The sequence below is a fragment of the Andrographis paniculata genome, unplaced genomic scaffold (assembly GCF_009805555.1).
Source record: "Andrographis paniculata isolate CXL003 unplaced genomic scaffold, ASM980555v1 Contig77END, whole genome shotgun sequence".
Lineage (NCBI taxonomy): Eukaryota > Viridiplantae > Streptophyta > Magnoliopsida > Lamiales > Acanthaceae > Andrographis > Andrographis paniculata.
This window is the reverse complement of record NW_026137614.1, coordinates 3,928,553-3,942,197: the sequence shown is the minus strand read 5'-3', so window position 1 is coordinate 3,942,197 and position 13,645 is coordinate 3,928,553. Positions and strand designations below refer to the sequence as shown.

Sequence of the window (13,645 nt, the reverse complement as noted above, 5' to 3'; positions counted from 1 at the left end):
AATTTTAAGGCAACAGATCCTATGCTGATTTAGCCAATTCAGTATAATGCTGACATGACCGGGCAGCAAATGCCATATAGGTGACTACCATATATTCGTACATGTCGTAGTATGCTTAAATATGTATAAATATATGTTGATTATTTTTACTTTGGATTAAAGATTGAGTTCAAATTCTCATTTTTTTCCTATGCAACAAATTGTAATCATAGTTCCCTTGATCTGTCATACATGATTCGCCTAGTGTGACTTGGTTTCAGCCTAATACTATTAATCTATGTTATATCTATTTTACATTTAAAATATTATATCCATCTTTGTTTATATTACATCAAACAACTTTTCAAATTTAAACTTTTTACTATTTCAAAAATTTAAATCCAAAAATCTATTTGTAGAAGGAATACCCTGAAGCCCATAGGGTTTGTTAATTTCCCAGAAACCATCTTGGTTCTTTTTCATTCCTAATCTAAGACCAGCATGATTATCAGAACCCAATTTCTGCTTACCAGGTTGAAGGTCTGTTTTCGGTTTTGATTCTGCTTACACCTGAGGACAGATGGTTCCATCAGGTAGATGCCACAGCCCAAGCTCCCCAAGACTCTTGCGATCGCCCCTTGCCTTGGCGCCCCGGGAGCCATCAGGCTTTACATCAATCTCTGTCACATCTTCCTCACAATGTTGCAACTGTAACTTAAGTATCATAACCAATGATGAATGTCTATCGAAAAAGAAACAACTTGACCACAAAATATGGTCCAGACTATACCTTAGATGTGATTCTATTAAAATAAGGATCTAGGATGATTTTCTCCAATGAATAGTTCGTCAAACAAATCGGCATTGCCACTGCATCCGCAAATTTAAATGAAAACCATAAATAGAGAAGTTAGGTGAGATAAAAGGATGCTAAAAGTTTATTTCAACAAGCAAAGCAAACCATAGATTGTTTCTAGCATAAATGATTAACAAACTATATCCGGGGCTAAAATACTAAAAGAAAACCAAAACTGAAAAGAAAATGATAAGAGAGCATATTGTTTAAAGGATTTGTCCAAAATTCTACTATTTATCAAATTTTTCCCCCTAAAAAATATCAAATCAAATACTTATTTTTTATTTTTTATATTATACTAAAAACTAATTTTACATTCAAAACTTCACATCAACACTTATTTATATCACATCATACAACTATTACAATTCAAAAATTTTACTATCCAAATCCCAACTCAAAATCCAATTCCTCAAACAAACACGCCCTAAGTTAAACTACATCATCTTAATATGTAAATGAAAGAATTAGATCTCATCACAAGACTTGCAAAAAATAGAAAAGGCATAAAAACTTAAAATAAAACATTAAAATGGTTTGGTTACTCAAACACAAACCAATCACTCAATCAAACCTATGTAATTGTTACCCAAATGCAAATTGAGCAGCCATTAAAATGGTTCAGTTACCTCAAATTAGAACTAACTTCTCATATAAAAGCTCTGAGAATCATTTTCCAGCTCCTGTAATAGCCTTCCATACATATGATCATCGACAACCCTTTTTTCTCGAAATTCCTGCAGCAAACTCAAAGCATCTCCTATTCTTTTCTGCCGGGATGTCTCATCAAGAACGGTCCGGTATGTAATAAAGTCAGCTACTCTTTTGTTCTCGCCCATCTCCCACAAGAATTTAACTGCCTCATCAACATCACCCTCGAGAGCCAACGAGCAGATAAGAGAGTTATAAGACTTGCCGCTAGGCACAAATCCATTCCCCTTCATTCTACTACAAATCTCTTTTGCATTCCTCGTTCGACCTTGGGCGCACAAACCGTGGATCAAATAATCATACGTATACGAATCAGGCTGACAACTATACACAACACCCATCTGATGAAAAATCCTAAGGGCATCGTTCATATGAAGTGACATCACATATCCTTTTATCATAGCATTCAGACAAAAAATATCGGGCTCGACTCCATCATCAACCATTTGCTTGAACAGGCACCTTATTGTCTCCATATACATTCGGTTAATATAGGTGTTCGTCCTGCGGCTCAGAAATGCTGCAAACAATATGTTATAGGTACGAATCGACGGCCGGCAATCTAAATTCCGGGAAGCACGCATATGCTTGTATATATTCACAGCCCTAACAAGCTTCCTATCCTCAGTGAAGTAATATATCATGGTATTGAAAAGAGGCTCAGAGCCCAGGTTAGGGATAGCTAGAACCTGATTGACGATATCGTCCATTTCCTTGTACATTTTGGCCGCACCGAGCTTTTGGATCGTGACGTGATAGGTGAACACGGTGTGCCTGAATCTGTGCTGCTGAGACGCCCAATTGAAGAGCTCCAAGCACACCAATGGATCGTCCTGTTCGATTATCACATTGTGGAGATCCTCCGGGGTGAACCTAGGCAGCAGCTGAGATACACATTTTTGGAAAACTGTTTTGTCTAGAACAGGTTTTGCTGCCAATCTAGCTCTTCTGTTGATTCGCTTGCGCAGTGATCTCGAAATCGGACCTCTGTATATCCTTGTGGAAGTGGAATATAAGGAAACGCACGATCCTGTACTGGAGATCGGAGTTCTAGGGTTTTCAACGATGCGCGAACGGAGAATTGCTGGGGAAATGCAGATAGGAGATGAAATAGAGCGATTTGGAGATGTAATTGAAAGGGGAATGTGAAAGTAATCGAAGAAATTGAAAATTGGTTCTTACTCTGTTGCAACCGATACCTGACTTGAGCGAACATGGTGGAACTTCGAATGTGAGCTTTCACGAACTGTATTTGACCCAAAATTTTCGACTAACGACTTACAAAACCTACAAGCAAAACTGGTGTTAAAGAATAAACTTGGCAATGTTTGTTTGTTTGTGCGATTTTCTGTGCACCCTAGCTACCGGAAAAACTTGGGCAAAGAGGTCTGAAACGGAAGCGCCGGCGACCGGAGACCACCGGTAGAAGAAGCAAAAAAAATGAAAAAATAGATGAGGAAAATGTTAAAACATACTCGATTTCCTAGTAAACGGAAGCACAATCAGAGGAACAATCAGAGGGAAATGAAGGAAGAGAGGGAAATTAAAAAAAGCCGCACCGGATACTCCAGCGGGCGGCGGCGGCGGCGCAACTTAGAAGAAAAGGAAAGAAAAAAGAGAAGAGGGGGAGAAAGTAACGAAGAAAGAAAGAAAAAGGAAGAAGAAAGACGGGTAAAGAAAGTGGGGGAGGGCAAGGTGGGTGACGGCGGCGCGTGAATTGGATTGTTGGAGTGGTTATGGTTCTGATTTGGTAACAATTTATCTATTTTTTTTTTAATAATTATAATATCTATTTAATATTATAAATATTTTTTTTTAATTTATACAGATATAAAATATATATAAATATAAAAATAAAGTATTATATTATAAGCATATAATAAAATATTATATACACATGATCATCTATATAACGTATGTCCAGCCATTCAAATCAACAGCAGCCACTTCTCCTATACTTATAAGATTTAAATGGTACAAAATTTACTTGTATTTTTACAGAATTGTATTAAATCCCGTACTTATAAAACTACGTAAAGTGCTTTTGTAATTTCATAAACTATACGTGTTGACGTATATTTACTATTTTTTTATATTAAATATAGTAAGTATATTTATAATTTTAAAGTGTTATAAAAATTTTAAAACTTATTCATATTTTTTTGTGTGCAAATTAAACACAGTTAAATAAGGAGGACTGATAAATTAAACGCACAGTTTATAAAACCACAATAAAATTTGATATAATTTAAAAAGTATGAATAATTTTGTACAATTTTATAAAATTAGATATAAATTTGTGTAAGTTAGCCTACTTATAATACCGAAAGAGTCGTATCTTCTAAATTAAGCAGAGCAGTTAATCATACTGAGACTATTATGCTATGTTAATGTGATATGGAGGCATTATTAATAACAAATAATAATAATAATAATAATAATAATAATAAAACGCATATTATATAGCAAAGGAAAGCATAGCATAAAAGCAGCAGCTGCTTTCCCAAATAAACAAAGATTCTTCCAATAATTATAGACATACATACACAAATTAGGTCAACTCCCGAGTCTTTACACTATACTCACAATAATATTATTGCGAAATTACTTACTGCTTTAATCCATTTTTTGATCTTCCATGGAGCCATGGCAGGACGACGGAGAGCTCCTAATCTCCCTCGGCGTCGCCGATGCCGATCATCCCTACCTCCACACTATGGACGAACTCGACAAGGACGCGCAAGACGACAAAAGCTACACAGTTTTGGGGGAAATTGACATCCGCCGACGCCGGAAGGACGCCATCGATGACGTTCGGAGTGTGCTTTCCGTCTCCAAGGCTACGGCCTGCTTGCTTCTCCGCCGCTATAACTGGAGTCCAATCGGTGTGTACGACGCCTGGTTTCCGGACGAAGAGAGGATTCGGAGAGCCGTCGGGCTACCTTCGGAGACCGCAACCACGTCGGAGGATTCGGAGGCGCCTTGCGGAATCTGCTTCGAACGGTGTTCGCCGGAGAGGATTCACTCCGCCGCCTGCGGTCATCCGTTCTGCGAAGTTTGCTGGAGATCGTACATTTGTACGGCTGTGAGCGACGGTCCTGGATGCCTCGACCTACGCTGTCCGGAGCCGTCGTGCGGAGGCGCCGCCGTGGGTTTGGACATGATCGAATCGCTCGCATCTGAAGACGATAAGAAGAAGTACGATCAGTTCCTTTTGAGGTCTTACATCGAGGAGAACAAAAAGTGCAAATGGTGCCCTGCCCCTGGCTGCACCTACGCAATCGAATACGCCTTCGAGAGCGACACCACCGACTACAGCGTCACCTGCGATTGTTCGCACAGCTTCTGCTGGAAGTGCACGGAGGAGAGCCACCGTCCCGTCGATTGCAAAACCGTCTCGAATTGGATGGAGAAAAACGACATCGAATCGGTAAACACGCGATGGATTCTAGCGTTCACGAAACCCTGCCCTAAGTGCAAGCGTCCAATAGAGAAGAACAGCGGTTGCAACAGGATGACTTGCCGGTCGCCGTGCTGCTTCGTCTTCTGCTGGCTGTGCCTGAACGATTGGGACGTCCATGGCTACAAAGCCTGCAATGGATACAAGGCAACGGAGGAATCAAGGAGCTCCCAGCAAAGTGCTCGGAAGCATCTTAGAAAGTATACTCATTACTATGAGCGATGGGCTTCAAACAACATGTCCAAACGGAAGGCCATTTCCGATTTACAGACTATGAAGGAAGAGCTCACAGAAGAGGTGATTGAGTCAAGGTGTGGCGATCGGCTGATGCTTAGGGTAGTTGTGGCTGCGTGGGAACGGATAATTGAGTGCAGAAGGATTTTGAAATGGAGCTACGTGTATGGGTATTATCTAGCCGAGACCGAGGTTGCGAAAAAGCAGCTTTTCGAGTTCTTACAGGGGCAGGCGGAGTCGGCCTTGGAGAGGCTGCACCATTGCGCCGAGCGGGGGCTTCGGAAGTACCTTCAGAGAGGGGACTCCTCAAAGAATTTCGGCAGTTACCGGTTGAAGCTCAGGGGACTTACTAACACCACTAAGAATTACTTTGAGAATTTGGCTAAGGCTTTTGAGAATGGACTCCATGAGGTTGATTCTGGTGCTGTTCAAAGTTCAGGGGCCTCTGCTGCTAGATCTTTGAAACGTGGAAGGAATCCGGTGCCTCATGAGTTGATGTAAGTGAATCCATAATCTGTTTACTGTTGTTCCTGTTTTGTACCATATGGATGATATTTATGCTAATGTGATGCTTAAATGAATGATGGGGATATCTTATAATCTGTGCTATGCTCGGCTGGTCTACGTTTATCTTCTTTTAGAGATTGTTGTGATGCAAATTGCAATAAGCCTTTCAAGGCAGGATTACTGAATCCCCGGCATTTCCCATTGAATGTGTCTGTATTTATCTATTAGGCTAGTGAATGGCATAGTTTCTAATACAAGTGTCGTTGATTTGGATGTTGTTCATTGTGTGCCTGCCCATAAGGATTCGATGTTTGGACAAACAAATGATCTTTGTTTTATGGATTCATACAATGATGGTTTTTCAACTCTTGTTCGTGAAATTAGCATTGCATTTATATTTTAAACATTGCACGAACAAATTCACTGCTTTCCATATGGATGGAGTTATCTTTTTTGATCAGCAAGGATTAATAGTCTCTTAATTCACCACAATGACTCGAATCCCACCAAGTAAATATACCGTATCAGATTTACTGCCCGTAAAATTCTGACTGCTGATTTCTGTGGCTACTGCAGAGACTTGGATGAGTGAAACCATGTAGAGAAAGGCAAGAAAACCACGGACAGTGACGAATCCTATTTATCCGGCTGAGCTTAAATGGTTAGGCACACCTCGACCTCAATCCATATTTGTTCGTAATTACTATGCTCTGATATGCATGTTTTGGCAGTGATTTACTATAGATTTGTGAAATTAATTTGTGTGTTATTTGCTGTAAGAGGTGGCCTGTAATTTAAGTTCATTAGGCACTGTACATATCTCTCTGCTCTTAATCTGCAACCTTTAAGTCAAAAATGGCTCATAAATCTATCCACAATGTTTATACTATCGAAATCCTTTCTTTTGCTTTGTCGATACAATTACAAATTAGAATGATGCGAGGGAATCTGTATTAAATTATTTCATTTCAAAACAGAATCTTGAAATTATAGATTGTTTAGAATGTTAATTTCTTTAGGATCTTTTACATTGAGTTTAGCATATTTTGTTGAAGAATGTTGCATTTCTGTGCATTTTCTATGAGGGTTTTGTTAGGTGTTCTTCAATATGATAAATTTTACATTCTATTACTTGTACTATTTGTAATAAATAGTTGATCATTCTGTAGTGTTCTAACTTGTGGGATACATGAGAAAACAAATAATGGTCCCTTTAAAAGCATGACTAACTAACTAACCAGCAGTGTGGAGGATGACAAATAACACGGCCGTGTTGCGAAAGAGATCTAACATAATATGTGAATATAGCCTAGATCCCTTTTTTTCTCTTTCTGTTCCACACAGTGTGCTTGGATGCCGTCAATGTTGCAATGGTATGGCTTCAGGTCAGCACCATCCAATGAGGTAATGCCATGTGTGTCTTTTTAAAAAAAATTTAAATGTTTTTTTTGATCGGATTTTAATTTTAATTTTTTTTTTATCGGATTAATTTGAATTTTAATTTTTATTAGTATGGAACCTGGAGATGTAGCAATGACTGAAGCAGATGCATCTAAACAGAGTGAAACACAAAGGACCATCGAAAGCTTCAATTCAAGTAAGATCTTTGATTGGTAAATTGCATAATAAACCCCCAATTTTATAAAAATTGCATAAAATATAACGTGTTTTATTTATTGGATAGTATTCTCGCGTCTGTACTTTTTTTTTTGTCCAAAAATAGCTATGATTAAGAATCAAGCACTTAGTTATGTAGAGGGCCTCATATTGAATATGAATAACATTATAAATTTTTTTATTAGAACTTTAGTAATGAAAAACGAAATGAGATAAATAAGATTGAGAGCTTTTTTCTCCAATTTTATTTAAAAATAGTAGATGAAATTTGTAAATTTCTAAAAATTATGCCTCCATTGTACATATGATATAAAAATAAAGAATGTGAAAATTTTGTCCCGTAAGGGATAGTTTTGTGGTGTAGGAGTTGGACTTGTGACAAAATTTTATTCTCTACAAAATATGTATATTGTATATATTTTTTCCCCCTATAATTATAATAAATATTAAATTATATTTTAATATTAAAAAAAGAAAAAAACCATGTCCCCAAACCGTGGACAGTAAAAACTCCAAATTTGGGGCCCAAAAAACACACCCTAAAATAGTTGGTGTTGCCATTATTTTCCCAATCTTGTGATTCTTGCTTAAAAGATTAAAATATATATTCATCTTCAAAAGTTATTTATAGTAAACCTGTGATTCTTAATTGCTATTTTTTATAACAGAAATAATATTTTATGCTAATACAAGAGAATTTAATGTAGTATAAATTAAATACAAAATATTCTAACGCATTTTCATAATGTACAATATAATTTACCCTATTTGGTTTGTGGTTTATGGTTTAAACTAAATTTCTACTCTTTTATTCCCAAACATCCTGCAACATTTTTGTTTTTTGTACGTTCCAAACACCATGCAATATTTCTAAAATAGAAAATAATTAATTATACCTAATCTCTATCCCATACTTTATCCTCTCACATCATCCAAATAAAATAATAAAATATATATTTCTCTCTCATCACATCATCTCATTTCTAAATTATCCTATTTAATATTATTTACCTAAAAATTCGTGCCAAAAAAAATATTGCATCTTGTTTGAGACGGAGAGAGTATTATTTAGATTAATTTGTTATTATTTGAATATATCCTTATCCAGCTGTACCACACCTATGTTAAGCTTGAGTTTTCTTATTAATAATAACAACTTGCAAAATATAATAGGAGTATCATATTAGAGTATAACTTGCAGGTGGTTTGCTGATGGGTGTGTTTGTTTGGGAGTTTGGATTTTGAGTTGAGATTTGAATAGTAAAAATTTTGAATTTGAATAATTATATGATGTGATATAAATAGGTGATGATGTGATGTTTTGAATGTAAAATTGATTTTTAGTATAATATAAAAAATGAAAAATAGGTGATTGATTTGATGTTTTTGGGGGGAAAATTTTGGATGAATAGTAGGATTTTGTTAAAAACCTACAAACGAACACATCCTAAATTTATTTTTCAATTTCAATAAAAAAATCTTTGTTTAGCCTTGGATCATTTGTCCCACTTATTGAGAATTCTGCTTTCGAATCCAAATATATTGAGGCTTTTATTTGCAATTTTAACGGTTTTGAGAATTATATTGTTTTCTATAACTCCGTTTAGATATCTATTTATGGCATTATAACGTTGAAATGTTTTATATATTTAGTTTACAATTTAGATTAAGTTTTTATTATTTAGAGTTAGTTGGTATTATTACATACTATCTCGTCTTATAAGAAAATGAAAATATAAATAAAATTATTTTCAATTTTTTTGTTTCTTTAAGTCAGCAAAATAAATTTGAAAAATGAACTAATTTCATTAGAGAATTCAAATAAAAAGTAAAATAAAAATTTACTAACTAAATACGGGAATTTTCTTTTTTCTTTCCGTGGATTCTCAATTTCACTAAAATTTTCTTTTATTTGATTTATCGTTTCTTTTTATAGATTCATTATTTCCTTTTTCACTTGCAATAAACTATCTCATTTAGATCGTTATATATTTTTTTTACTTTTCTCAACAAAATATGTACAATTTCTTACATTATCAATTGAATTTTCGATTTTATGAGAATCAATATTTTTTTCTACAATTCTCTCAAATCGTATACTCCAACAATAAGCAATTTATTTATTTTATTTTTTTATTTGTATTTGAATTTGTATTTAACTAAATACTAAGTATGATTTGTCTTTATAAGCTTTATCACTTATTTAAGATATCAATTTATCAAGTAAAAATAACAAGAATAGGCATCGATTCATATTATATAATATGATAGTAGAAGGTAAAAATAGAAAATAAAAAATACTTGCATGTATTATTAGGATGTATAATAATATGATAGATGGGTAAAGAACAATAACTCAAAATATTTATGCTCCCTCCGTCTTAATACAATAATTCTATTTACTATTTTTGTCCATCTCAAAACAATAGCCTTATTTTCATAAATAATCATATCATAAGATTATTTTTACTTTTTCATTATTATTACACAATTGCCGCTACTTTTTACGCTAATACACTCGCAAGGATAAAAAAATCTTTTACTCATATTTTTTTACCTACTTTTAATATAATATCAATATATTTTAAATTTTATATCCAAAACAACCAAAATTATACTTCTAGAACGGAGGGAGTATAATGATATTAGACATGCCACTATCAATCAATGAAATAAAATGTGACAACCTAAGAAAATACACCAACAAGTCAGAAGCACATTTAATTGAATACACACATGAAAAGTTTGGTTAAGTGGTTAATTAATTTATTTATAAAAAAGTAATGTTAGTATTATATATTTTCCTATTGAATTTTAAATTAAAATCGAAGTATATATTTTGTATTTTTTGTTCTTCAAATACAAAGTCCTCATTTCATTTTTATTAGTATGTATAGACTCCACTATACATTACAAAATTATTACGTTTATATTTATTTACATTAATATCTAATATTAACTTTACACATTATAGGGATAAAATAGTTTTTATATACTAAAACTATCACAAGAAGTCGTTAAAATAAAATATTTATTAAACTTAGTGCAAACATTAATAAAATAAAAAATTTAAATTTAGATAAAAATATTTATTTATTGAGAAAAATAATAAAAATAAAGAGTTTTAAGTGAGTTCTATATATTGTATAATATTATATGTTACAAAAGTTAATTTATATATATTATATACATTTTAAATTAATATAATTTATTAAAAATAATCATATGTCAATTAAAATAAAACAAACTCAAAAAAAAGAAAAAAAATGTGTCCATTGATTTATGGCGAAAATTATTTCATAAGTATACACATATATTTAAATTTTAAGATAAATTTATAAAATTATATAATTTTAATTAATTGGGTTGGCCCGACAGGGCATACCTTAATAAGCCTGAGTACGTCATGATCAAGAATTTATTAAATTTATTTTTTTAGATTTAAGCATTTTTTTTTCTTTTATATTAAATTTGAATAAATTTTTTAAATCGTATCTATTTTTACCGGCTCTCGTATGTTTGGCTTCGCCGAGATCTATACACTCGATTTAGGCAAGTTTTTGCTTTTTCTTTATTATTACACCATCTTTGTTCTCTTCCTCTCAACCTATATTATTATTACTATTATTATTATTATGTATTATTCTAAAAAAAAGATTAATTAAAATAAACCTACTAACCGTCTTATCTTCCCGATCCAAGATCTTCTACTCAACACCACCAGCAACAACTCCGGCAGCAGCGGCGGAGGACGACCACGACGGCAGTCTTCATTTGTTCTTTCTGCTTGCTTTCGTCTTACCGTTTGAGCCTCGAATGCGGCAGCGGCGGCGGACAATCATGACAGCGACGGCCTCAGGTCACTTGCCACATATGGTTCGCCTAGTGTGACTTGCCAGACGAGCTTAGTTTGCAAGGTATTAGGTTCAATTAGAGGTTTACCCAATGCTCATTTTCTGGTAGCGATTGCGGATTCCCAAGTAAAAAAAAAAATAGAAAAAGAATGGAAGAAGCATAGCGGAAGCGGTGTTGGACAGAGCAACTCAGTGAAACTTTTTTATTATTATTATTATTAAATATATCATTTATTTAATTATTTTTTAATTTTTTTTTATATATTTTTGTATTATATAAAATTTTATTCTATACAAAATGATATATATAATTTTATTTTTAAATTTAATAATATTATTAATTATTTTGATATAAATTAATATATATATATATATATTTTTGCAATGAAGTCGAAAAAAGAGATTGTAAAATAGCAAAAAAAAAAATAGTATGAGGTGAAAATTGAGAAAAACTTTTAAAGAGTTTCTTTGATGCGGATCACCCGTTGCACTAAAACTCTACAAAACTCATAATAGGTTATCTTTGTTTTTAATTTCTTTAATTCCCAACAATATTTTTTTGCATATAATTTATAATAAAAATATTATATTATTATTCAAAATATAATACTCCTTTCATCCGCAACATGTATATTCATTTGAATTTGATACACATTTTATAAAATATAATGTTCCCCGTCTTTGCTAAGGTGTCTTTTTTACTCTAGATACAATAATTTATAAGGAGTATAATTAATAAATAATTAATAATATATTAGTGAAAATAATTATTCTATAATAAAAAATTAAAATAACTAATTAGTCTAATTAAAATTTAAAAAATTATAAATTAATATATGTTTTTAAATGAGAGTGTATAATTCATTTTTTTTTTAAAAAAAAATGAATGATAAGCAGGACGGACGGATTTAGGTATAGACACAATGAGACGGAAAAAATATAACTTTTTGTATTTTTTTTTTTTATCATAAAAAGTAAAAAATAACCAAAAAAAATAAACCTTCATATAAAAAATTGTGTCAAAAAAATATATAAGTGAGTTAATAAAGTAAAATAATTTTTTATAGACTATACTATGTGCTAGTAATTTTGATTTTTTTTTAAAAATAAGTATAATATTAAAGTATATAAATTAAAAAAATATATAAATTTTTTTTTACTATAAAATATATATATATATATTTGTAAACAAATAAAGAAGAAAATTAGTACTCGATTTTGTGGATGAATAAATTATATCACTATGCTCTTATTATATACAAATTAAAACACCTTTTTCAAACAAACCCTTAATTAAAATATGTGTTTTTTTTTTTTTTTTTTTTTTTTTAAGAATTAACCATGCATCATAGACTTGGTCAAAATACTTGTTCGAACTTATTTGAATTTCTTGCTACATTTGAATTTTGACTAAGTAAAAGGACAGTTGCAGTATTTTGTCTTGTTAGAATTTTTATACTCTCTTTATTCCAACTATGGTATTTTATTTAATATAAATACGAAAATTTAAAAAGAATATAATTAATAAATAATTAAAAAGTTAGATTAATAATAAAATAGCTAATTAGTTTAATTAAAATTAAAAAAATTATAAATTTAAAATTTTAAAATGAGATTAAATTATATAAAATGTATAAAGATAATTTTTATTTTTATTATTTTAACAAATGAATAGTTATTTAAGGGACGAAGAGAGTAATATTTTTGAATAAAATTCATAAATTTTAATATATATTGTGTCCGAATCCGGATTCAAATTCAATTTTAAGTTAAACTTTAAGAATTGTAAAATTTTTTCGTAAGTTTGTCGGATCCATCGGGTATTGTTCGAGTCGGGTCAGGTATTGTCGTGTCAGGGTATAGTCGAGTCCAATTCGAGTCTCTAATCCAACAATATGTATTCAAGTTAGAGCTTGGGTCCAGCTAGACCCGACCAATTTCCATCCCTGAAGAAAGTGTAATTATGTCTTTGCGTGAAGTTTTTGTTTCGCTTGAGTTTATCTAATTCTAAAAACAAATAAAATTACTTCATTCATCTCAATTCAAAGTATCATTTTTCTCATTTTCGTCCGTCACACTTCAAAGTATTTATTTTTTATTTTTAGTAAAATTAATTATACATCAATACCAAAATACCCTTATTTATTTATTTATTTATTTTTTAAAATTATAAACATACAATTACACATAATTACTTTTTACATGAAGTCAAAAAAGACAAAAAAATATCAAAACATTTTATACATTTCCACTGACTAATAAAATACTAGTATTATTTTTTAATCTATTACTAAACCCCAAAGGGCCCATTGGGACCGCGATGGAGGGAATATAATTTATACTTATTGGCGAAATTAGTAGACGTGTTTGTTTTGAGAGTTTAGATTTTAAGTTGAGATTTGAATAATAATTAAAAAAAAATGAATT

The 13,645-nt window shown here is 31.8% G+C and overlaps 2 protein-coding genes across 7 annotated transcripts; one reads left to right on the top strand and one right to left on the bottom strand.

Moving 5' to 3' along the window:
* Window positions 1–184: 184 nt before the first annotated feature.
* On the bottom strand, window positions 185–3,281 carry LOC127239481 (pentatricopeptide repeat-containing protein At2g27800, mitochondrial-like). Of its 6 annotated transcripts, none has more exons than XM_051257659.1 (5): window positions 2,912–3,281; window positions 2,729–2,833; window positions 1,465–2,630; window positions 770–849; window positions 186–693 (listed from the first exon to the last, which is right to left on the bottom strand). In XM_051257659.1, the coding sequence occupies exons 2-3, from the start codon at window positions 2,760–2,762 to the stop codon at window positions 1,477–1,479; spliced, it is 1,188 nt and encodes a 395-aa protein (XP_051113616.1). In that variant the 5' UTR covers window positions 2,763–2,833; window positions 2,912–3,281; the 3' UTR covers window positions 186–693; window positions 770–849; window positions 1,465–1,476. The 6 variants fall into 6 exon arrangements, with proteins under 6 accessions (XP_051113618.1, XP_051113616.1, XP_051113617.1 ...); XM_051257660.1 differs by having other exon boundaries at window positions 3,022–3,281; XM_051257662.1 differs by having other exon boundaries at window positions 3,106–3,281.
* Window positions 3,282–4,070: 789 nt separating this feature from the next.
* Window positions 4,071–11,460, top strand: LOC127239479 (probable E3 ubiquitin-protein ligase ARI7). Its single transcript, XM_051257654.1, has 4 exons — window positions 4,071–5,737; window positions 6,324–7,151; window positions 7,259–7,344; window positions 11,067–11,460. Exons 1-2 carry the CDS (start codon window positions 4,185–4,187, stop codon window positions 6,337–6,339), a joined length of 1,569 nt encoding a protein of 522 aa, XP_051113611.1. The 5' UTR covers window positions 4,071–4,184; the 3' UTR covers window positions 6,340–7,151; window positions 7,259–7,344; window positions 11,067–11,460.
* Window positions 11,461–13,645: the final 2,185 nt, after the last annotated feature.